Below are 24,501 nucleotides of genomic sequence, written 5' to 3' on the forward strand. Positions count from 1 at the left end.
TTTTCAGGTTTATTACTGGACCAGAGATGAGACCGCCCCCGAGGAACAGGCCGTGCTCTGCTGCAGAACCTCAACCTGCCATAGGGAGCAAAGGACGATATCCCTCATTGGTAGTAAGAGGCCGCCTGGATCTGAGCGCAGGGGGGAGATAGTCTCTGCCGATACCCCTAAAAGATGGCAGTATATCCGCAAATGCAGGCCTATGAGTGGCGGTGCATTTGGCAGGTACATGGTCCAGGGTACTACTATGACTCTCAGCACACAGCGGTCAGACACGTATACATGTAGTATGGCCTCTATATACTATTACTGCAGCAGTAACACATGTGAGTGCTGTAGGATAATAGTGCCGGAACATTAATAGGAGCAAGGGGGGAAGAAGCGATCGCCATTCAGGAAGTAGTTCTCCGGAACATTGTTGAAATGACCCATAAAAAAGATAGCCAAGGTCCCCACCACAAAGAGGGGGAGCGCCCCCCAAAAGCAAAGAACGTCCAGCACCTTCCCGATCATGACCCAGTTCTCCATCTCCTGGTGGGGGCAAAAGAGACAAGCGGTTACATGAGCTGAAATGGGTTGTAATGAGTAGTGGGAGGGGGTCATTGTCTAATGGAGAGTCCCAGTACATCCTGTATTAGGCCCGGTTCACATCTGCGATCGGTATTCCATTCAGGGAGTCCAGTTGGGGACCCCCGAACGGGATACCGAACGCATTGACAAGTGTTGAGCTTATAAAAGCACATGGACCCCATAGACTATAATGGGGTTCATGTGTTTTCTGCTCAGAACATGCAGAGAGAAAAGTACTTCATGAATTTTCTTCTCCGCATGATTCCGCAGACATTGCACAGAAAACACACGAACTCCATTATAGTCTATGGGGTCCATGTGCTTTCATAGGCTTACTGCTTGTCAATGCGTTCGGTATTCCATTCGGGGGGAGTCCTCATGCGGACTCCCTAAATGGAATACCGAAGGCATATGTGAACTAGGCCTTATACAGTACTTCAGAGCTTCGCTCACTATTCTGCTGGTGCAGTCACTGTGTACATACGTTACATTACTTATCCTGTATTATACTTCAGAGCTTCGCTCACTATTCTGCTGGTGCAGTCACTGTGTACATACGTTACATTACTTATCCTGTATTATACTCCAGAGCTGCGCTCACTATTCTGCTGGTGCAGTCACTGTGTACATACGTTACATTACTTATCCTGTATTATACTCCAGAGCTGCGCTCACTATTCTGCTGGTGCAGTCACTGTGCACATACGTTACATTACTTATCCTGTATTATACTCCAGAGCTTCGCTCACTATTCTGCTGGTGCAGTCACTGTGCACATACGTTACATTACTTATCCTGTATTATACTCCAGAGCTGCGCTCACTATTCTGCTGGTGCAGTCACTGTGCACATACGTTACATTACTTATCCTGTATTATACTCCAGAGCTGCGCTCACTATTCTGCTGGTGCAGTCACTGTGTACATACGTTACATTACTTATCCTGTATTATACCCCAGAGCTGCGCTCACTATTCTGCTGGTGCAGTCACTGTGTACATACGTTACATTACTTATCCTGTATTATACCCCAGAGCTGCGCTCACTATTCTGCTGGTGCAGTCACTGTGTACATACGTTACATTACTTATCCCGTATTATACCCCAGAGCTGCGCTCACTATTCTGCTGGTGCAGTCACTGTGTACATACGTTACATTACTTATCCCGTATTATACCCCAGAGCTGCGCTCACTATTCTGCTGGTGCAGTCACTGTGTACATACGTTACATTACTTATCCTGTATTATACTCCAGAGCTGTGCTCACTATTCTGCTGGTGCAGTCACTGTGTACATACGTTACATTACTTATCCCGTATTATACCCCAGAGCTGCGCTCACTATTCTGCTGGTGCAGTCACTGTGTACATACGTTACATTACTTATCCCGTATTATACCCCAGAGCTGCGCTCACTATTCTGCTGGTGCAGTCACTGTGTACATACATTACATTACTTATCCCGTATTATACCCCAGAGCTGCGCTCACTATTCTGCTGGTGCAGTCACTGTGTACATACATTACATTACTTATCCAGTATTATACTCCAGAGCTGCGCTCACTATTCTGCTGGTGCAGTCACTGTGTACATACATTACATTACTTATCCCGTATTATACTCCAGAGCTGCGCTCACTATTCTATGTAACACTCACCGCGCCACACTTGTTCTGCTCCTTGGTGTTGCAGGCGATATAGTTGCACGCTTCCACACACTCCTTTATTTCTGGAGCGCAGTGTGCCAGATTCTTGAACAGCGGGGTGGTCACCCCCACATCAAAGCCGTCCACTGTAACGCAGGGAGACAATGAGCTATATAGCCCTGTGTTATTAAGCTCCGCCCCCTTGTCTGTTACTTCCTCTCTATTTACGTGACTCTTCTTCGCAAATCTCGGCTCCTCCAGCAGCAGCTCCACTTCTGTACGTCACGTGCGCGGTTATAGCAAAGTATTATATTAGGTAATTTGTCCTCATCTGGAGTTACATCTTCACTCCATACACATCCAAAGCTGCATTTGCCATGTGTTATACGCCAATCACATACAGAACTACTTTTGTACCTATTACATTGTATTTTACAGAGCTGCCTTCACCATTCTGCTATTACATCATGTCCCACACTCCAGTCGCATCCAGAGCTGCATTCACCATTCTACTATTACATCATGTCCCACACTCCAGTCGTATCCAGAGCTGCATTCACCATTCTGCTATTACATCATGCCTCACACTCCAGTCGCATCTAGAGCTGCATTCACCATTCTGCTGTTACATCATGTCTCACACTCCAGTCGTATCCAGAGCTGCATTCACCATTCTGCTATTACACCATGTCTTGCATTCTAGTTACATCCAGAGCTGCATTCACCACTTTGCTATTACATCATGTCCCGCACTCCAGTCGTATCCAGAGCTGCATTCACCATTCTGCTATTACATCATGTCTCACACTCCAGTCGCACCCAGAGCTGCATTCTCCATTCTGCTATTACATCATGTCTTGCATTCTAGTTACATCCAGAGCTGCATTCATCATTGTGCTATTACATCATGTGTCACACTCCAGTTGTATCCAGAGCTGCATTCACAATCTTGCTACATCATTTCTCACACACTAGTTGCACCCAGAGCTGCATTCACCATTCTGCTATTACATCATGTCTCACACTCCAGTCGTATCCAGAGCTGCATTCACCATTCTGCTATTACATCATGTCTTGCATTCTAGTTACATCCAGAGCTGCCTTCACCATTCTATTACATCATGTCTCACACTCCAGTCGTATCCAGAGCTGCATTCACCATTCTGCTATTACATCATGTCTTGCATTCTAGTTACATCCAGAGCTGCCTTCACCATTCTATTACATCATGCCTCACACTCCAGAGCTGCATTCACAATCTTGCTACATCATTTCTCATACACTAGTTGCACCCAGAGCTGCATTCACCATTCCCATATTATGTCTTAGCTCCTGTTGCAGTCTCCATTCTTCTGCTACATAAGGCCTTCTACTCTGGTTATAACCAAAGCTGCATTCAGCATGTAGTTCAGTGTTTTCTGCTAGCTCATGCCTGCTGTATACAGCCCCTGCTGCCAAGCATTGTTGTAGTTGTAGTGTAGATTTGACTAGAGCCTATATAGTAGTGAATAGCCCCACATCTCCCTGCATGCAGCTCTGGCTGTGAGTGGAGGTCAGAGGTGGAGCTGTGCTGTGGCCTCCTCCTGCCCCCTCCTTACCTATCTGCCACCTCCACTGCCCCTTCCTGCCTTTGGATCCCTTTTCTTCACCTCTGTGGCCCCGGTCGTCCCGGCTCATCCCATGGCGCTCTCTCTGCCGCTCAAACATCAGCTCGCTCCGCGGCTTCCTCAAGACGTACTCCTCAGCCTTCAGCATGATGCCCAAGGAGCTCTTCCTCCTCTCCCGCGGGATCTCCTCCTCTTCCTCACAGGGCTCAATCTTCATCTGCAGGTAGCGAGGTAAAACCTCCAGGAGTTTCTGCAAGAATAGCAAACCATCATCAGAAACAGCGCCACTCCTGGCCATAGGCTGTGTCTGGTATTGCAGCTCAGCCCCACTGAAATAAAATGACTGCGCTTATTATTTGTTCCACTAGGTGGTGCTTAGAGTTATGCTCCTAGTGGTAGAAACATTAGGCCACTGTGCTCAGTGCTGCTCCTGTGGTCAGGCCTGATATTGCAAGTGAAAGGAACCGAGTCATGGCCCTTTAAGAATGTACATAAGTGAATTCCTTACGTGTTTCATAGCCGCGGTCAGGTTGTGGGTTTTCGGCGACCGCAGGGAGACGTTGAGGACGATGACGCAGCTGAGGACGATGATGGTGGACACAATCATCACGAAGATCAAATACCTGAAATAAAAGCTCATTGTCATTCCAGTAGTCTCCAGAAGAGGGCAGAGCACCGCTAACAGGCTAGGGGAGTGTCTGTCAGCATGTAAACTGCTGACAGATTCCATGTAGCAACGTATGAATGCAGCTTTGGATGTGACTATAGTATAAGGCATGGTTGGATCCAGCGATACTCCAGATTTAAGATCTTAGAGGCCCAGAATTCTAATCCATATGTTCTACTCCAATCACATAAAATGCTGCATTATGGCCTATACTTGACGTGGACATTTGCAGCAGCTTTGGTGACAACTAGTGATCATTGCTACCGATCACACAATGCTCATAGTGATGCATGATACTGAGATGTAAGCTCCTGCAGCCTGGGGCTAGGAAGAAGTCACGTAAATTATGAATGCAGCTCTGGATATGACTAGAGCACTTTAAAGGTCTTCGTAATGGAGTGTGGGGTCACTTACTTTCCAATTAGTGGGACACTCAGGGAAGTTTCCGGGACCTTTTGAGCGATGAGGAACAGGAACACAGTCTGGGCCAGGAGGACGGAGATGGACGTTGTGCACTTCTGACCACCAGCTGGAGAAGAAGAGGATGAATTAAAGGGATTGTCCATGATTTTACCTAAAATATAGTCCCGACTATGGAGTCAGTCCCTTTCTCAGCCCCATGGGATTGATGGATAGGCCAGAAGATCAATGAAGATGAAGTTGCTCTTTAAGGAACTTTTTGGCCAAAGTTATGTGACCACCGATCACCTTTGGGTGGCAGAAAGTAGAGGAACACTGTGACAGAGGAGAGGAGGACATCGATGTTGTCCTTTAAGGAACTTTTTGGCCAAAATGATGTGACCATCAACCAGTGTCATACTGAAGTACCTTAGACCCACCAGATAAAATTATTCTGAAGGTCCACCATCCAACAACCCCTTGGATATAGACCATCATGTCCTCCAAATTTAGGTACCATCTCCTGCACCATTGTTGTGTTGGGGCTTGGGCCCACCAGAGGATCCTCTGTTACACCGATGGGCCAGTCCAACACTGTCCCCAACCATCATTCATCTTTGGCCAGCATAAAGTAGACAACCACCAAGAGGGAGGAGATGAGGACCCAGAAGTTGCCCTTTAAGGAAGTTTTTGGCCAAAGTTATGTGACCACCGATCACCTTTGGGTGGCAGAAAGTAGAGGAACACTGTGACAAAGGAGAGGAGGACATCGATGTTGTCCTTTAAGGAACTTTTTGGCCAATATGATGTGACCATCAACCAGTGTCATACTGAAGTACCTTAGACCCACCAGATAAAATGATTCTGAAGGTCCACCATCCAACGACCCCTTGGATATAGACCATCATATCCTCCAAATTTAGGTACCATCTCCTGCACCATGGTTGTGTTGGAGCTTGGGCCCACCAGAGGATCCTCTGTTACCCCGGTGGGCCACTCCAACACTGTCCCCAACCATCATTCATCTTTGGCCAGCATAAAGTAGACAACCACCAAGAGGGAGGAGATGAAGACCCAGAAGTTGCCCTTTAAGGAACTTTTCGGCCAAGGTCCCATGACCATCAGCCATTGCTCACCTTTCGCTGGCAGAAAGTAGACGAGCACCACAAGGGAGGAGATGAGGACGCAAGGCACGATGATGTTGACGATGTAGAAGAGAGGCTTCCTCTGGATGATCAGACCGAAGACAATCTGCTGGTACTGGAGGTCATCCTCCGTGTAGCTGAGGTTCACGTATTTCCAGGCTGGACAGTGTTTGATTGCCCACTCCCCGTTTTCTGGAAGAGATGAGAACATGATGGTGGACCAAGACTGACCAAACTCTGACGACAATTTTTGACCACCTTCCCCATATCTATGGGCAGGTCTGTATCTACTGTACCTGACGCTACCTGTGAAAGCCTCTGGATCAATATCCACCCTCTCCAGGGGGTCCCCATTTTCATTATCCGCCAGCTGCAGGTCCACTTCTTTGGCGTTGAAGGTCTGAGACCTAAAGTGAGACACAGCATGAAGATATAGATACGTTATATGGCCATCACGTTGTGATACTGGCCCAGACCATTACCCTTCCTCCACCATATTTATAGTAGACACTGGTGGGTATGCTGGGTATCTGCCAAACCTAGATCTGTCCTCCTTAAAATGGTGAGAGGAGATCCATCACTCCGGAGAACATGGTTCTGCTGACTCTAGTGATGTTGTGCTTTACACCACCCCAACCAATGCTTGGCCTTGAACATTAGGCTTGTGCAGTGGCTTAACTAGGAATGGTGGGGCCCCAAGGAGAACATTTGACTCGCTGCCCAGGTTGTTACGCGCCTGGGCTTGTGTCTATCTCCTTCAGAGTTCACGAAGACGTGCTTTACAACACTCAAGCCTACAGCTGGCATTGAGCATAACGATCTTCAGCTTGTATCTATCGGCTTCAGAGTCCACCGACAACAAGCTTTACACCACTCCAGCTGACACTTGGCATTGAGCATGATGATCTTAGGCAGGCACGCATCTGCTCCACCATGGAAAGCCAAGTTCTTGATTGATATTTCTTGTGCTGATGTCCGTTTCAGACGGTGCCACGCTCACAGTCACCTCAGTATGACCCATACTACCACCCATGGTTATCTACGGAAATGACATGGCTGTCTGCTGGAGGGCTGGGACTTTTGGACATAGAGCGATATTAGAAGAAGACCTAGCTTGGAGGAAAAACCATTGAAGAAGATATACACCAAGATAGGAGAAGACTGAAAACCCAAAAACAAGCCAGAGCCTTCAGGAGAAGATGTTCTTCATATGGTCACTAGGGTTGAGCAATCTGGATCGGAAAAGATCGGTGATCGAGCAAATTTCGAGAAAATGATCAGAAATCGGATTTTAAAATCTCAAGATCGGTTCAACCCTAGTCACCAGGAGTCAACTAGATGACACCCAAGTCAAGTAACGCGTCCTCACCTGAACACCAGGGTGCAGTTCTGCCAGTCAAAAGGGAAGTAGGTGACTTCGATGCTGCACATGCTCCTGAAGATGGCCGGTGGCAACCAGGACATGTAGCCATTAGAATAGACAAGGACATTGGCGTAGTACGCGACATCAAACTGTCCGTCAATGCTGCGAGAGAATACAAGACACTGAAGACCATAGACCTCAAGATGTCACCTACCCCAAGAGATGACCCTCTTTAGGTGTGAGGACCACCCATTGCTTAGACAAGGGTAAATGTGCTCCAAGCATAGCATGGAGCTCCTCCAACACCACCATCCATGGTCGAAGGAGACATCTATCCTTATCCTGACAACTCTACCAACTCTGTCCATGTAAGTGATCATTATAGTGCTGCTGTCTTTAGAGAGTTCAAGAAGAACTAGCATGGGGTCATGGACGTATGTGATCAAGGAGACAGATCATCACTCTCACACTTACTTGTTCTCCAGTCCAATTTCCGGCAGCCACACCGTGTCATGTGGGACTCGTACAACTTCAATGCCGCCATATTCTGATTGATTCCACGTCAGGCGATAGTCATTCCATTCCTGATGGAGATGTCACAGTCCACTTTAGAATACGCCTCGGCCATCATGACCTTAATCTGTTGTTATAGCGGTCAGTGCTCTGATTATGTGATACAGAGCATCAAATCCTCCCTACAGATATAGGGTAACATAATACAATTCAGCTGCCACCACTAAAGGGAGCTGAGGAGCTTTCTGCATACAGATTCTGCATTGACCTCAATAATAACACAGTATACAGTAAGCTCCCCCTAGTGGTGGCAGCAGAATTGTATCATATAATTTGTGTAGTGTCTATGTAGGGGATTCGGAGCTCTGATTCAGAAAAATAAACAAAAAATTTTGGATTTAAAAACAAAAGTATGATAAGAAGAGAATGAGCAGAAGATCTGGAATCTCATAAACAGTATATATATATATATATATATATATATAACAGGATCGGTCATCTTCCCCCACAATTGTCCTCCTTACCTGCTGCACCCACACATTGGTCGTCATCGTCTCTTCCTTCTCTTTCTACAAAAAGAAAAATGACCAATACAGCAAAAGTTGATGGATCTTTTACTGAAATACTCTGTGCTGCTGTGCACCCTGCTCCTTCTACTATATAACTCTCAGCCTGTAGTCACCACCAGATCAGCACACTCCTCTCCTGTAATACTCTGTGCTGCTGCTCCTTCTACTATATAACTCTCAGCCTGTAGTCACCACCAGATCAGCACACTCCTCTCCTGTAATACTCTGTGCTGCTGCTCCTTCTACTATAAAACTCTCAGTCTGTAGTCACCACCAGATCAGCACACTCCTCTCCTGTAATACTCTGTGCTGCTGCTCCTTCTACTACATAACACTCAGTCTGTAGTCACCACCAGATCAGCACACTGCTCTCCTGTAATACTCTGTGCTGCTGCTCCTTCTACTACATAACACTCAGTCTGTAGTCACTACCAGATCAGCACACTCCTCTCCTGTAATACTCTGTGCTGCTGCTCCTTCTACTATATAACTCTCAGTCTGTAGTCACCACCAGATCAGCACACTCCTCTCCTGTAATACTCTGTGCTGCTGCTCCTTCTACTATATAACTCTCAGTCTGTAGTCACCACCAGATCAGCACACTGCTCTCCTGTAATACTCTGTGCTGCTGCTCCTTCTACTACATAACACTCAGTCTGTAGTCACTACCAGATCAGCACACTCCTCTCTTGTAATACTCTGTGCTGCTGCTCCTTCTACTACATAACACTCAGTCTGTAGTCACTACCAGATCAGGACACTCCTCTCCTGTAATACTCTGTGCTGCTGCTCCTTCTACTATATAACTCTCAGTCTGTAGTCACCACCAGATCAGCATACTGCTCTCCTGTAATACTCTGTGCTGCTGCTCCTTCTACTACATAACACTCAGTCTGTAGTCACTACCAGATCAGCACACTCCTCTCCTGTAATACTCTGTGCTGCTGTGCACCCTGCTCCTTCTACTATATAACTCTCAGTCTGTAGTCACCACCAGATCAGGACACTCCTCTCCTGTAATACTCTGTGCTGCTGCTCCTTCTACTATATAATGCTCAGTCTGTAGTCACCACCAGATCAGGACACTCTTCTCCTGTAATACTCTGTGCTGCTGCTCCTTCTACTATATAACTCTCAGTCTGTAGTCACCTCCTGATCAGCACACTCCTCTCCTGTAATACTCTGTGCTGCTGCTGCTCCTTCTACTATATAACTCTCAGTCTGTAGTCACCACCAGATCAGCACACTCCTCTCCTGTAATACTCTGTGCTGCTGCTGCGCCTACTACTATATAACTCTCAGTCTGTAGTCACCACCAGATCGGCACACTCCTCTCCTGACATCCTCTGTGCTGCTGTGCACCCTGCTCCTTCTACTCTATAACCCTCAGTCTGTAGTCACCACCAGATCAGCACACTCCTCTCCTGACATCCTCTGTGCTGCTCCTCCTCTGACTACAATCGGTAGGTGTCACTCACCAGGGAGATGAGGTTGGTCAGTGTGAGTTTCAGTTTGACACTGATGACGTCTTTGATGGACTTGACGGGTCGGGACATTTTATCATAATTGGAGAATAATTCCTTCACCAGTCGGTACTCCTCGCTGGCCCGGGCGCCTGAGACAGGAGAGACGACCAATCAGATGTCGCCGTCCACTGGGCAGACAGTAGGGTCAAAGTAACTAGAGGGGGGACATGAAGTGCGGGTTCCCCACCACCATGTGCTGCTTGTTTGGTGTGTAGAGGGGGTAGGAGCAGATTATCACTTGGACAAAGCGACTGAAAGGAGGTATACAGGGATACATACAGGGATACATACAGGGATACAGCCGCTGATATTGCAGCAAGACAGCAGGATTTTTTAAAATTTAATGAACATTTATTTGATAATCACATTTGTTTTTCATCTTTTGCTCGCTCTGCCTTCCAGACTTGCACATTCTTATTACTGGATGTTTCCATCTCCCACATTCCCCTGGGACAAAGCGTCTGAAATGAGGTATCTAGTAATAGTATAGTATAGTAATATAATACCGCTCCTTATAAGTGCAGGCAGGACACAACTAGCAGGAATTTTTTAATAAAAATTTTAACTTTTTTGACAATCAAATTTTCTTGCTTTCCCAACTTTTACTTGCGCCCTGTCTCCGGCCTTTCCTGGAGGACTGCAGCTGTGTTCACACTCACTTCACAGGCAGCAGAAATCCTTCTGACCATGTCTTGTGTTTTCTGCAGTTTTTCAGCTGCATTTCATTAGGTGTGGCCGTAGCCTTAAGCAGGTAGTGTACGGTGTATAACCTCACTGGGGTTGGGTATTTCAGTTGTCTGATGTGTTGGTGTAGGGTGCTGCTTGTTCAGGTGCTGGGGAGTTGTCTGATGTGTTGGTGTAAGGTGCTGCTTGTTTAGGTGCTGAGGAGTTGTCTGATGTGTTGGTGTAGGGTGCTGCTTGTTCAGGTGCTGGGGAGTTGTCTGATGTGCTGGTGTAGGGTGCTGCTTGTTCAGGTGCTGAGGAGTTGTCTGATGTGTTGGTGTAGGGTGCTGCTTGTTCAGGTGCTGGGGAGTTGTCTGATGTGTTGGTGTAGGGTGCTGCTTGTTCAGGTGCTGGGGAGTTGTCTGATGTGTTGGTGTAAGGTGCTGCTTGTTCAGGTGCTGGGGAGTTGTCTGATGTGTTGGTGTAAGGTGCTGCTTGTTCGGATGCTGCTTGTTCAGGTGCTGGGGAGTTGTCTGATGTGTTGGTGTAAGGTGCTGCTTGTTCAGGTGCTGGGGAGTTGTCTGATGTGTTGGTGTAAGGTGCTGCTTGTTCAGGTGCTGGGGAGTTGCCTGATGTGGTGGTGTAAGGTGCTGCTTGTTCAGGTGCTGGGGAGTTGTCTGATGTGTTGGTGTAAGGTGCTGCTTGTTCAGGTGCTGGGGAGTTGCCTGATGTGGTGGTGTAAGGTGCTGCTTGTTCAGGTGCTGTGAAGTTGTCTGATGTGTTGGTGTAGGGTGCTGCTTGTTCAGGTACTGAGGAGTTGTCTGATGTGATGGTGTAGGGTGCTGCTTGTTCAGGTGCTGTGAAGTTGTCTGATGTGTTGGTGTAGGGTGCTGCTTGTTCAGGTGCTGGGGAGTTGCCTGATGTGTTGGTGTAAGGTGCTGCTTGTTCAGGTGCTGAGGAGTTGTCTGATGTGTTGGTGTAGGGTGCTGCCTGTTCAGGTGCTGAGGAGTTGTCTGATGTGTTGGTGTAGGGTGCTGCTTGTTCAGGTGCTGGGGAGTTGCCTGATGTGGTGGTGTAAGGTGCTGCTTGTTCAGGTGCTGGGGAGTTGCCTGATGTGGTGGTGTAAGGTGCTGCTTGTTCAGGTGCTGTGAAGTTGTCTGATGTGTTGGTGTAGGGTGCTGCTTGTTCAGGTACTGAGGAGTTGTCTGATGTGATGGTGTAGGGTGCTGCTTGTTCAGGTGCTGTGAAGTTGTCTGATGTGTTGGTGTAGGGTGCTGCTTGTTCAGGTGCTGGGGAGTTGCCTGATGTGTTGGTGTAGGGTGCTGCTTGTTCAGGTGCTGAGGAGTTGTCTGATGTGTTGGTGTAGGGTGCTGCTTGTTCAGGTGCTGGGGAGTTGCCTGATGTGTTGGTGTAGGGTGCTGCTTGTTCAGGTGCTGGGGAGTTGCCTGATGTGTTGGTGTAGGGTGCTGCTTGTTTAGGTGCTGAGGAGTTGTCTGATGTGTTGGTGTAAGGTGCTGCTTGTTCAGGTGCTGAGGAGTTGTCTGATGTGTTGGTGTAGGGTGCTGCTTGTTCAGGTGCTGGGGAGTTGCCTGATGTGTTGGTGTAGGGTGCTGCTTGTTTAGGTGCTGAGGAGTTGTCTGATGTGTTGGTGTAAGGTGCTGCTTGTTCAGGTGCTGGGGAGTTGCCTGATGTGTTGGTGTAGGGTGCTGCTTGTTCAGGTGCTGGGGAGTTGCCTGATGTGTTGGTGTAGGGTGCTGCTTGTTTAGGTGCTGAGGAGTTGTCTGATGTGTTGGTGTAAGGTGCTGCTTGTTCAGGTGCTGAGGAGTTGTCTGATGTGTTGGTGTAGGGTGCTGCTTGTTCAGGTGCTGGGGAGTTGCCTGATGTGTTGGTGTAGGGTGCTGCTTGTTTAGGTGCTGAGGAGTTGTCTGATGTGTTGGTGTAAGGTGCTGCTTGTTCAGGTGCTGGGGAGTTGCCTGATGTGTTGGTGTAGGGTGCTGCTTGTTCAGGTACTGGGGAGTTGTCTGATGTGCTGCTTGCTCGGATGCTGCTTGTTCATGTGCTGGGGCTTGCCTGATGTGTTGGTGTAGGGTGCTGCTTGTTCAGGTGCTGAGGAGTTGTCTGATGTGTTGGTGTAGGGTGCTGCTTGTTCAGGTGCTGTGAAGTTGTCTGATGTGTTGGTGTAGGGTGCTGCTTGTTCAGGTGCTGTGAAGTTGTCTGATGTGTTGGTGTAGGGTGCTGCTTGTTCAGGTACTGAGGAGTTGCCTGATGTGTTGGTGTAGGGTGCTGCTTGTTCAGGTGCTGGGGAGTTGTCTGATGTGTTGGTGTAGGGTGCTGCTTGTTCAGGTGCTGGGGAGTTGTCTGATGTGTTGGTGTAAGGTGCTGCTTGTTCAGGTGCTGGGGAGTTGCCTGATGTGGTGGTGTAAGGTGCTGCTTGTTCAGGTGCTGGGGAGTTGCCTGATGTGTTGGTGTAGGGTGCTGCTTGTTTAGGTGCTGAGGAGTTGCCTGATGTGTTGGTGTAGGGTGCTGCTTGTTCAGGTGCTGGGGAGTTGCCTGATGTGTTGGTGTAGGGTGCTGCTTGTTTAGGTGCTGAGGAGTTGTCTGAAGTGCTGGTGTAGGGTGCTGCTTGTTCAGGTGCTGGGGAGTTGTCTGATGTGTTGGTGTAGGGTGCTGCTTGTTCAGGTGCTGGGGAGTTGTCTGATGTGTTGGTGTAAGGTGCTGCTTGTTCAGGTGCTGGGGAGTTGCCTGATGTGTTGGTGTAGGGTGCTGCTTGTTCAGGTGCTGGGGAGTTGTCTGATGTCTTGGTGTAAGGTGCTGCTTGTTCGGATGCTGCTTGTTCAGGTGCTGAGGAGTTGTCTGATGTGTTGGTGTAAGGTGCTGCTTGTTCAGGTGCTGGGGAGTTGTCTGATGTGTTGGTGTAGGGTGCTGCTTGTTCAGGTGCTGAGGAGTTGTCTGATGTGTTGGTGTAAGGTGCTGCTTGTTCAGGTGCTGGGGAGTTGTCTGATGTGCTGCTTGTTCGGATGCTGCTTGTTCAGGTGCTGGGGAGTTGCCTGATGTGTTGGTGTAAGGTGCTGCTTGTTCAGGTGCTGGGGAGTTGCCTGATGTGTTGGTGTAGGGTGCTGCTTGTTCAGGTGCTGGGGAGTTGTCTGATGTGCTGGTGTAGGGTGCTGCCTGTTCAGGTGCTGGGGAGTTATCTGGTGTTGATGTAGGGTTCTGATTGTTCAGGTGCTGCTTGTTTAGGTGCTGGGGAGTTGTCTGATGTGTTGGTGTAAGGTGCTGCTTGTTCAGGTGATGAGGAGTTGTCTGATGTGTTGGTGTAGGGTGCTTCTTTTTTCGGGTGCTGTGGAGTTGTCTGATGTATTGGTGTAGGGTGCTGCTTGTTCAGGTACTGAGGAGTTGTCTGATGTGATGGTGTAGGGAGCTGCTTGTTCAGGTGCTGTGGAGTTGTCTGATGTATTGGTGTAGGGTGCTGCTTGTTCAGGTACTGAGGAGTTGTCTGATGTGATGGTGTAGGGAGCTGCTTGTTCAGGTGCTGTGGAGTTGTCTGATGTATTGGTGTAGGGTGCTGCTTGTTTAGGTGCTGAGGAGTTGTCTGATGTGTTGGTGTAAGGTGCTGCTTGTTCAGGTGCTGGGGAGTTGCCTGATGTGTTGGTGTAGGGTGCTGCTTGTTTAGGTGCTGAGGAGTTGTCTGAAGTGCTGGTGTAGGGCGCTGCTTGTTCAGGTGCTGGGGAGTTGTCTGATGTATTGGTGTAGGGTGCTGCTTGTTCAGGTGCTGGGGAGTTGTCTGATGTGTTGGTGTAGGGTGCTGCTTGTTCAGGTGCTGGGGAGTTGTCTGATGTGTTGGTGTAGGGTGCTGCTTGTTCAGGTGCTGGGGAGTTGCCTGATGTGTTGGTGTAGGGTGCTGCTTGTTCAGGTGCTGGGGAGTTGTCTGATGTCTTGGTGTAAGGTGCTGCTTGTTCGGATGCTGCTTGTTCAGGTGCTGAGGAGTTGTCTGATGTGTTGGTGTAAGGTGCTGCTTGTTCAGGTGCTGGGGAGTTGTCTGATGTGTTGGTGTAGGGTGCTGCTTGTTCAGGTGCTGAGGAGTTGTCTGATGTGTTGGTGTAAGGTGCTGCTTGTTCAGGTGCTGGGGAGTTGTCTGATGTGCTGCTTGTTCGGATGCTGCTTGTTCAGGTGCTGGGGAGTTGCCTGATGTGTTGGTGTAAGGTGCTGCTTGTTCAGGTGCTGGGGAGTTGCCTGATGTGTTGGTGTAAGGTGCTGCTTGTTCAGGTGCTGGGGAGTTGTCTGATGTGCTGGTGTAGGGTGCTGCCTGTTCAGGTGCTGGGGAGTTATCTGGTGTTGATGTAGGGTTCTGATTGTTCAGGTGCTGCTTGTTTAGGTGCTGGGGAGTTGTCTGATGTGTTGGTGTAAGGTGCTGCTTGTTCAGGTGATGAGGAGTTGTCTGATGTGTTGGTGTAGGGTGCTTCTTTTTTCGGGTGCTGTGGAGTTGTCTGATGTATTGGTGTAGGGTGCTGCTTGTTCAGGTACTGAGGAGTTGTCTGATGTGATGGTGTAGGGAGCTGCTTGTTCAGGTGCTGTGGAGTTGTCTGATGTATTGGTGTAGGGTGCTGCTTGTTCAGGTACTGAGGAGTTGTCTGATGTGATGGTGTAGGGAGCTGCTTGTTCAGGTGCTGTGGAGTTGTCTGATGTATTGGTGTAGGGTGCTGCTTGTTCAGGTACTGAGGAGTTGTCTGATGTGATGGTGTAGGGAGCTGCTTGTTCAGGTGCTGTGGAGTTGTCTGATGTATTGGTGTAGGGTGCTGCTTGTTCAGGTACTGAGGAGTTGTCTGATGTGTTGGTGTAGGGTGCTGCTTGTTCAGGTGCTGTGGAGTTGTCTGATGTATTGGTGTAGGGTGCTGCTTGTTCAGGTACTGAGGAGTTGTCTGATGTGATGGTGTAGGGAGCTGCTTGTTCAGGTGATGAGGAGTTGTCTGATGTGTTGGTGTAGGGTGCTGCTTGTTCAGGTGCTGAGGAGTTGTCTGAAGTGTTGGTGTAGGGTGCTGCTTGTTCAGGTGCTTCTTGTTTAGGTGCTGGGGAGTTGTCTGATGTGTTGGTGTAGGGTGCTGCTTGTTCAGGTGCTGCTTGTTTAGGTGCTGGGGAGTTGTCTGATGTGTTGGTGTAGGGTGCTGCTTGTTCAGGTGCTGGGGAGTTGCCTGATGTGTTGGTGTAGGGTGCTGCATGTTCAGGTGCTGGGGAGTTGTCTGATGTCTTGGTGTAAGGTGCTGCTTGTTCGGATGCTGCTTGTTCAGGTGCTGAGGAGTTGTCTGATGTGTTGGTGTAAGGTGCTGCTTGTTCAGGTGCTGGGGAGTTGTCTGATGTGTTGGTGTAGGGTGCTGCTTGTTCAGGTGCTGAGGAGTTGTCTGATGTGTTGGTGTAAGGTGCTGCTTGTTCAGGTGCTGGGGAGTTGTCTGATGTGCTGCTTGTTCGGATGCTGCTTGTTCAGGTGCTGGGGAGTTGCCTGATGTGTTGGTGTAAGGTGCTGCTTGTTCAGGTGCTGGGGAGTTGCCTGATGTGTTGGTGTAGGGTGCTGCTTGTTCAGGTGCTGGGGAGTTGTCTGATGTGCTGGTGTAGGGTGCTGCCTGTTCAGGTGCTGGGGAGTTATCTGGTGTTGATGTAGGGTTCTGATTGTTCAGGTGCTGCTTGTTTAGGTGCTGGGGAGTTGTCTGATGTGTTGGTGTAAGGTGCTGCTTGTTCAGGTGATGAGGAGTTGTCTGATGTGTTGGTGTAGGGTGCTTCTTTTTTCGGGTGCTGTGGAGTTGTCTGATGTATTGGTGTAGGGTGCTGCTTGTTCAGGTACTGAGGAGTTGTCTGATGTGATGGTGTAGGGAGCTGCTTGTTCAGGTGCTGTGGAGTTGTCTGATGTATTGGTGTAGGGTGCTGCTTGTTCAGGTACTGAGGAGTTGTCTGATGTGATGGTGTAGGGAGCTGCTTGTTCAGGTGCTGTGGAGTTGTCTGATGTATTGGTGTAGGGTGCTGCTTGTTCAGGTACTGAGGAGTTGTCTGATGTGATGGTGTAGGGAGCTGCTTGTTCAGGTGCTGTGGAGTTGTCTGATGTATTGGTGTAGGGTGCTGCTTGTTCAGGTACTGAGGAGTTGTCTGATGTGTTGGTGTAGGGTGCTGCTTGTTCAGGTGCTGTGGAGTTGTCTGATGTATTGGTGTAGGGTGCTGCTTGTTCAGGTACTGAGGAGTTGTCTGATGTGATGGTGTAGGGAGCTGCTTGTTCAGGTGATGAGGAGTTGTCTGATGTGTTGGTGTAGGGTGCTGCTTGTTCAGGTGCTGAGGAGTTGTCTGAAGTGTTGGTGTAGGGTGCTGCTTGTTCAGGTGCTGCTTGTTTAGGTGCTGGGGAGTTGTCTGATGTGTTGGTGTAAGGTGCTGCTTGTTCAGGTGCTGAGGAGTTGTCTGATGTGTTGGTGTAGGGTGCTGCTTGTTCTGGTGCTGGGGAGTTGTCTGATGTGCTGGTGTAGGGTGCTGCTTGTTCTGGTGCTTGGGAGTTGTCTGATGTGTTGGTGTAGGGTGCTGCTTGTTCAGGTGCTGTGAAGTTGTCTGATGTGTTGGTGTAGGGTGCTGCTTGTTCAGGTGCTGTGAAGTTGTCTGATGTGTTGGTGTAGGGTGCTGCTTGTTCAGGTACTGAGGAGTTGCCTGATGTGTTGGTGTAGGGTGCTGCTTGTTCAGGTGCTGGGGAGTTGTCTGATGTGTTGGTGTAGGGTGCTGCTTGTTCAGGTGCTGGGGAGTTGTCTGATGTGTTGGTGTAAGGTGCTGCTTGTTCAGGTGCTGGGGAGTTGCCTGATGTGGTGGTGTAAGGTGCTGCTTGTTCAGGTGCTGGGGAGTTGCCTGATGTGTTGGTGTAGGGTGCTGCTTGTTTAGGTGCTGAGGAGTTGCCTGATGTGTTGGTGTAGGGTGCTGCTTGTTCAGGTGCTGGGGAGTTGCCTGATGTGTTGGTGTAGGGTGCTGCTTGTTTAGGTGCTGAGGAGTTGTCTGAAGTGCTGGTGTAGGGCGCTGCTTGTTCAGGTGCTGGGGAGTTGTCTGATGTATTGGTGTAGGGTGCTGCTTGTTCAGGTGCTGGGGAGTTGTCTGATGTGTTGGTGTAGGGTGCTGCTTGTTCAGGTGCTGGGGAGTTGTCTGATGTGTTGGTGTAAGGTGCTGCTTGTTCAGGTGCTGGGGAGTTGCCTGATGTGTTGGTGTAGGGTGCTGCTTGTTCAGGTGCTGGGGAGTTGTCTGATGTCTTGGTGTAAGGTGCTGCTTGTTCGGATGCTGCTTGTTCAGGTGCTGAGGAGTTGTCTGATATGTTGGTGTAAGGTGCTGCTTGTTCAGGTGCTGGGGAGTTGTCTGATGTGTTGGTGTAGGGTGCTGCTTGTTCAGGTGCTGAGGAGTTGTCTGATGTGTTGGTGTAAGGTGCTGCTTGTTCAGGTGCTGGGGAGTTGTCTGATGTGCTGCTTGTTCGGATGCTGCTTGTTCAGGTGCTGGGGAGTTGCCTGATGTGTTGGTGTAAGGTGCTGCTTGTTCAGGTGCTGGGGAGTTGCCTGATGTGTTGGTGTAGGGTGCTGCTTGTTCAGGTGCTGGGGAGTTGTCTGATGTGCTGGTGTAGGGTGCTGCCTGTTCAGGTGCTGGGGAGTTATCTGGTGTTGATGTAGGGTTCTGATTGTTCAGGTGCTGCTTGTTTAGGTGCTGGGGAGTTGTCTGATGTGTTGGTGTAAGGTGCTGCTTGTTCAGGTGATGAGGAGTTGTCTGATGTGTTGGTGTAGGGTGCTTCTTTTTTCGGGTGCTGTGGAGTTGTCTGATGTATTGGTGTAGGGTGCTGCTTGTTCAGGTACTGAGGAGTTGTCTGATGTGATGGTGTAGGGAGCTGCTTGTTCAGGTGCTGTGGAGTTGTCTGATGTATTGGTGTAGGGTGCTGCTTGTTCAGGTACTGAGGAGTTGTCTGATGTGATGGTGTAGGGAGCTGCTTGTTCAGGTGCTGTGGAGTTGTCTGATGTATTGGTGTAGGGTGCTGCTTGTTCAGGTACTGAGGAGTTGTCTGATGTGATGGTGTAGGGAGCTGCTTGTTCAGGTGCTGTGGAGTTGTCTGATGTATTGGTGTAGGGTGCTGCTTGTTCAGGTACTGAGGAGTTGTCTGATGTGTTGGTGTAGGGTGCTGCTTGTTCAGGTACTGAGGAGTTGTCTGATGTGATGGTGTAGGGAGCTGCTTGTTCAGGTGATGAGGAGTTGTCTGATGTGTTGGTGTAGGGTGCTGCTTGTTCAGGTGCTGAGGAGTTGTCTGAAGTGTTGGTGTAGGGTGCTGCTTGTTCAGGTGCTGCTTGTTTAGGTGCTGGGGAGTTGTCTGATGTGTTGGTGTAAGGTGCTGCTTGTTCAGGTGCTGAGGAGTTGTCTGATGTGTTGGTGTAGGGTGCTGCTTGTTCTGGTGCTGGGGAGTTGTCTGATGTGGTGGTGTAAGGTGCTGCTTGTTCAGGTGCTGGGGAGTTGTCTGATGTGTTGGTGTAGGGTGCTGCTTGTTCAGGTGCTGAGGAGTTGTCTGAAGTGTTGGTGTAGGGTGCTGCTTGTTCAGGTGCTGCTTGTTTAGGTGCTGGGGAGTTGTCTGATGTGTTGGTGTAAGGTGCTGCTTGTTCAGGTGCTGAGGAGTTGTCTGATGTGTTGGTGTAGGGTGCTGCTTGTTCTGGTGCTGGGGAGTTGTCTGATGTGCTGGTGTAGGGTGCTGCTTGTTCTGGTGCTTGGGAGTTGTCTGAAGTGCTGGTGTAGGGTGCTGCTTGTTCAGGTGCTGCTTGTTTAGGTGCTGGGGAGTTGTTTGATGTGTTGGTGTAGGGTGCTGCTTGTTCAGGTGCTGGGGAGTTGTCTGAAGTGCTGGTGTAAGGTGCTGCTTGTTCAGGTGCTGGGGAGTTGTCTGAAGTGTTGGTGTAGGGTGCTGCTTGTTCAGGTGCTGTGGAGTTGTCTGATGTGCTGGTGTAGGGAGCTGCTTGTTCTGGTGCTTGGGAGTTGTCTGATGTGTTGGTGTAGGGTGCTGCTTGTTCAGGTGCTGCTTGTTTAGGTGCTGGGGAGTTGTCTGATGTGTTGGTGTAAGGTGCTGCTTGTTCAGGTGCTGGGGAGTTGTCTGAAGTGCTGGTGTAGGGTGCTGCTTGTTCAGGTGCTTCTTGTTTAGGTGCTGGGGAGTTGTCTGATGTGTTGGTGTAGGGTGCTGCTTGTTCAGGTGCTGCTTGTTTAGGTGCTGGGGAGTTGTCTGATGTGTTGGTGTAGGGTGCTGCTTGTTCAGGTGCTGAGGAGTTGTCTGAAGTGCTGGTGTAGGGTGCTGCTTGTTCAGGTGCTGGGGAGTTGTCTGATGTGTTGGTGTAGGGTGCTGCTTGTTCAGGTGCTGCTTTTTCAGGTGCTGGGGAGTTGTCTGATGTGTTGGTGTAGGGTGCTGCTTGTTCAGGTGCTGCTTTTTCAGGTGCTGGGGAGTTGTCTGATGTGATGGTATAGGGTGCTGCTTGTTTAGGTGCTGGGGGTTTTAAATGAACCCAAACAATAACAGCTAATAAAGCCATTTGGAGCAGGAGGTTCTGCAGATATTTTAGGAGAAGTATTTATTTGAGGTTTTGGGGCCCAGGACTGAGGTAGGGGAATCAGGTTACCGGGCTGTAATATAAATGTAACAACACCCAACCCTACACCTCGAGCCCGTAGTCCCCTCAGCATAGTCTGCTGGGGAGGGACTGGTGAGATATATGATATGTATCCAGACCTGGAGGTGATTTAGTAGTTTAGTGACAAAATTTGGAAAAAATATGTCACATGGGGCGCAGTATGGTGAAATATAAATACCCCAGATGGGGGATGGGGGTGCTGTGTGGCAGGAAATATTCCGTGAGATTGGATTTAGGTCCAACATGAGCATGCTCTGGGGCTGAATATATGCCAGAGATTGGTGGGCTGTGGGGTAGGATATATATCAGAGATTGGTGGGCTGTGGGGTAGGATATATACCAGAGATTGGATGGCTGTGGGGTAGGATATATACCAGAGATCGGTGGGCTGTGGGGTAGGATATATACCAGAGATTGGTGGGCTGTGGGGTAGAATATATACCAGAGATTGGTGGGCTGTGGGGTAGGATATATACCAGAGATCGGTGGGCTGTGGGGTAGGATATATACCAGAGATTGGTGGGCTGTGAGGTAGAATATATACCAGAGATTGGTGGGCTGTGGGGTAGGATATATACCAGAGATTGGATGGCTGTGGGGTTGGATATATACCAGAGATCGGTGGGCTGTGGGGTAGGATATATACCAGAGATTGGTGGGCTGTGGGGTAGGATATATGCCAGAGATTGGTGGGCTGTGGGGTAGGATATATGCCAGAGATTGGTGGGCTGTGGGGTAGGATATATACCAGAGATCGGTGGGCTGTGGGGTAGGATATATACCAGAGATCGGTGGGCTGTGGGGTAGGATATATACCAGAGATCGGTGGGCTGTGGGGTAGGATATATGCCAGAGATCGGTGGGCTGTGGGGTAGGATATATGCCAGAGATCGGTGGGCTGTGGGGTAGGATATATACTAGAGATCGGTGGGCTGTGGGGTAGGATATATACCAGAGATCGGTGGGCTGTGGGGTAGGATATATGCCAGAGATCGGTGGGCTGTGGGGTAGGATATATGCCAGAGATCGGTGGGCTGTGGGGTAGGATATATACTAGAGATCGGTGGGCTGTGGGGTAGGATATATACTAGAGATCGGTGGGCTGTGGGGTAGGATATATACCAGAGATTGGTGGGCTGTGGGGTAGGATATATACCATAGATTGGTGGGCTGTGGGGTAGGATATATACCAGAGATTGGATGGCTGTGGGGTTGGATATATACCAGAGATCGGTGGGCTGTGGGGTAGGATATATACCAGAGATTGGTGGGCTGTGGGGTAGGATATATGCCAGAGATCGGTGGGCTGTGGGGTAGGATATATACCAGAGATCGGTGGGCTGTAGGGTAGGATATATACCAGAGATTGGTGGGCTGTGGGGTAGGATATATACCAGAGATTGGTGGGCTGTGAGGTAGAATATATACCAGAGATTGGTGGGCTGTGGGGTAGGATATATACCAGAGATTGGATGGCTGTGGGGTTGGATATATACCAGAGATTGGTGGGCTGTGGGGTAGGATATATACCAGAGATCGGTGGGCTGTGGGGTAGGATATATACCAGAGATCGGTGGGCTGTGGGGTAGGATATATACCAGAGATCGGTGGGCTGTAGGGTAGGATATATACCAGAGATCGGTGGGCTGTAGGGTAGGATATATACCAGAGATTGGTGGGCTGTGGGGTAGAATATATACCAGAGATTGGTGGGCTGTAGGGTAGGATATATACCAGAGATTGGTGGGCTGTGGGGTAGGATATATACCAGAGATTGGTGGGCTGTGGGGTAGGATATATACCAGAGATTGGTGGGCTGTGAGGTAGAATATATACCAGAGATCGGTGGGCTGTGGGGTAGGATATATACCAGAGATCGGTGGGCTGTGGGGTAGGATATATACCAGAGATCGGTGGGCTGTGGGGTAGGATATATACCAGAGATCGGTGGGCTGTGGGGTAGGATATATACCAGAGATTGGTGGGCTGTAGGGTAGGATATATACCAGAGATTGGTGGGCTGTAGGGTAGGATATATACCAGAGATTGGTGGGCTGTGGGGTAGGATATATACCAGAGATTGGTGGGCTGTGAGGTAGAATATATACCAGAGATTGGTGGGCTGTGGGGTAGGATATATACCAGAGATTGGATGGCTGTGGGGTTGGATATATACCAGAGATCGGTGGGCTGTGGGGTAGGATATATACCAGAGATCGGTGGGCTGTAGGGTAGGATATATACCAGAGATCGGTGGGCTGTAGGGTAGGATATATACCAGAGATTGGTGGGCTGTGGGGTAGAATATATACCAGAGATTGGTGGGCTGTGGGGTAGGATATATACCAGAGATTGGTGGGCTGTGGGGTAGGATATATACCAGAGATTGGTGGGCTGTGAGGTAGAATATATACCAGAGATTGGTGGGCTGTGGGGTAGGATATATACCAGAGATTGGATGGCTGTGGGGTTGGATATATACCAGAGATCGGTGGGCTGTGGGGTAGGATATATACCAGAGATTGGTGGGCTGTGGGGTAGGATATATACCAGAGATCGGTGGGCTGTGGGGTAGGATATATGCCAGAGATTGGTGGGCTGTGGGGTAGGATATATGCCAGAGATCGGTGGGCTGTGGGGTAGGATATATGCCAGAGATCGGTGGGCTGTGGGGTAGGATATATACCAGAGATTGGTGGGCTGTGGGGTAGGATATATGCCAGAGATCGGTGGGCTGTGGGGTAGGATATATACCAGAGATCGGTGGGCTGTGGGGTAGGATATATACCAGAGATCGGTGGGCTGTGGGGTAGGATATATACCAGAGATCGGTGGGCTGTGGGGTAGGATATATACCAGAGATCGGTGGGCTGTAGGGTAGGATATATACCAGAGATCGGTGGGCTGTGGGGTAGGATATATACCAGAGATCGGTGGGCTGTGGGGTAGGATATATGCCAGAGATCGGTGGGCTGTGGGGTAGGATATATACCAGAGATTGGTGGGCTGTGGGGTAGGATATATACCAGAGATCGGTGGGCTGTGGGGTAGGATATATACCAGAGATCGGTGGGCTGTGGGGTAGGATATATACCAGAGATCGGTGGGCTGTAGGGTAGGATATATACCAGAGATTGGTGGGCTGTGGGGTAGAATATATACCAGAGATTGGTGGGCTGTGAGGTAGGATATATGCCAGAGATCGGTGGGCTGTGGGGTAGGATATATGCCAGAGATCGGTGGGCTGTGGGGTAGAATATATACCAGAGATTGGTGGGCTGTGAGGTAGGATATATGCCTAAATCCTACACTACCTGCTCATTCTATTTGGCAGGCTATGTACCCCAGGGGCAGGTACTGTGGGGTAGGATTATACCCCAGATGGGCATACTATAGGGCAGGTTAGATATCCCACATGAGGGTCTATAAGCCCCAGCTGGGGGTCTTGCAGGTCACAATTTACACCCAGATATATGATCTGAATCTATAGTGCGATGTTTTTATTGACTGCATACCCCCCGCATGACACACGGCACACGTCTATCTATAGGACCCCCAGACTATATATAACCCACAGACATAGACAAGTGACTCACAGCTCAGGAGGGGCAGCAGGACCAGAACGCGGAGCCCCCAGCCCATGTTTAGAGTGTCAGCTCCTGGGACGATCTGCCCTGAGAACTGGCTGGAGGAGAGGGCACAAAGGGACGGAGTTATTTAAAGACAGGATGTGTTATTTCCGAAAGGAGGAGAAGATCGTCTTCCGAACCCTCTTCATCTCCCCCCCGTGTACGATGCCAGCTGCCCCCCCTCCCCATATAAGAGGATCACGTACAGCTGTCACCAATTAGTGCCAATAAGAGACCCTTTTTTAACCTCTTGATGGCCACAAACCTATCTAGTAAATGCCAGCAAGTCATCCCCTGGCCACCATAGAGTCCCTCCTTCTGCTTGGGTCATCCGTGGACACGAGCCAGGTCCACCCTTCTTGGCCCGTATCAGAAATGACCCCTCTGGGCCCCTCACTCGGCGCTCACTTTTTCCATAGGGCTGTAGCTTCAGATTCGGACACCAGACTCAGTTCCTCGGTTCACCATGTTGGGTCAAGACGTAAGATACAAGACGAGGAATATTCTAAGGCGAGATGCTCCAAGTCCAGACTTCTTGAGGAGGTAATTCATGAACTATGAT

The 24,501-nt window shown here is 49.5% G+C and overlaps 1 protein-coding gene across 3 annotated transcripts; it reads right to left on the minus strand.

The window, feature by feature from the left end:
• On the minus strand, positions 1-24,238 carry LOC142202346 (acetylcholine receptor subunit epsilon-like). Of its 3 annotated transcripts, none has more exons than XM_075272425.1 (12): positions 23,907-24,238; positions 9,956-10,092; positions 8,433-8,477; positions 7,870-7,979; positions 7,402-7,557; positions 6,339-6,439; positions 6,024-6,224; positions 4,903-5,017; positions 4,330-4,444; positions 3,864-4,071; positions 2,227-2,360; positions 1-531 (listed from the first exon to the last, which is right to left on the minus strand). In XM_075272425.1, the coding sequence occupies exons 1-12, from the start codon at positions 23,950-23,952 to the stop codon at positions 358-360; spliced, it is 1,542 nt and encodes a 513-aa protein (XP_075128526.1). In that variant the 5' UTR covers positions 23,953-24,238; the 3' UTR covers positions 1-357. The 3 variants fall into 3 exon arrangements, with proteins under 3 accessions (XP_075128526.1, XP_075128523.1, XP_075128524.1); XM_075272422.1 differs by having other exon boundaries at positions 3,813-4,071; XM_075272423.1 differs by lacking the exon at positions 23,907-24,238 and adding an exon at positions 10,370-10,429 and having other exon boundaries at positions 3,813-4,071.
• Positions 24,239-24,501: the final 263 nt, after the last annotated feature.

Source organism: Leptodactylus fuscus, chromosome 5 (genome assembly GCF_031893055.1).
Source record: "Leptodactylus fuscus isolate aLepFus1 chromosome 5, aLepFus1.hap2, whole genome shotgun sequence".
Lineage (NCBI taxonomy): Eukaryota > Metazoa > Chordata > Amphibia > Anura > Leptodactylidae > Leptodactylus > Leptodactylus fuscus.

Bases quoted from the DNA above. Each gene is read 5' to 3' on its own strand.
- LOC142202346 (XM_075272422.1), bottom strand. From the start codon at position 23,952: ATGGGCTGGGGGCTCCGCGTTCTGGTCCTGCTGCCCCTCCTGAGCT. The intron at 10,093-23,906 runs GTGAGTCACTTG...CTCCTGTCTCAG, and splicing joins CCTGCTGCCCCTCCTGAGCT to GCGCCCGGGCCAGCGAGGAG. The intron at 7,980-8,432 runs GTAAGGAGGACA...CATCTCCATCAG, and splicing joins CCAATGTGTGGGTGCAGCAG to GAATGGAATGACTATCGCCT.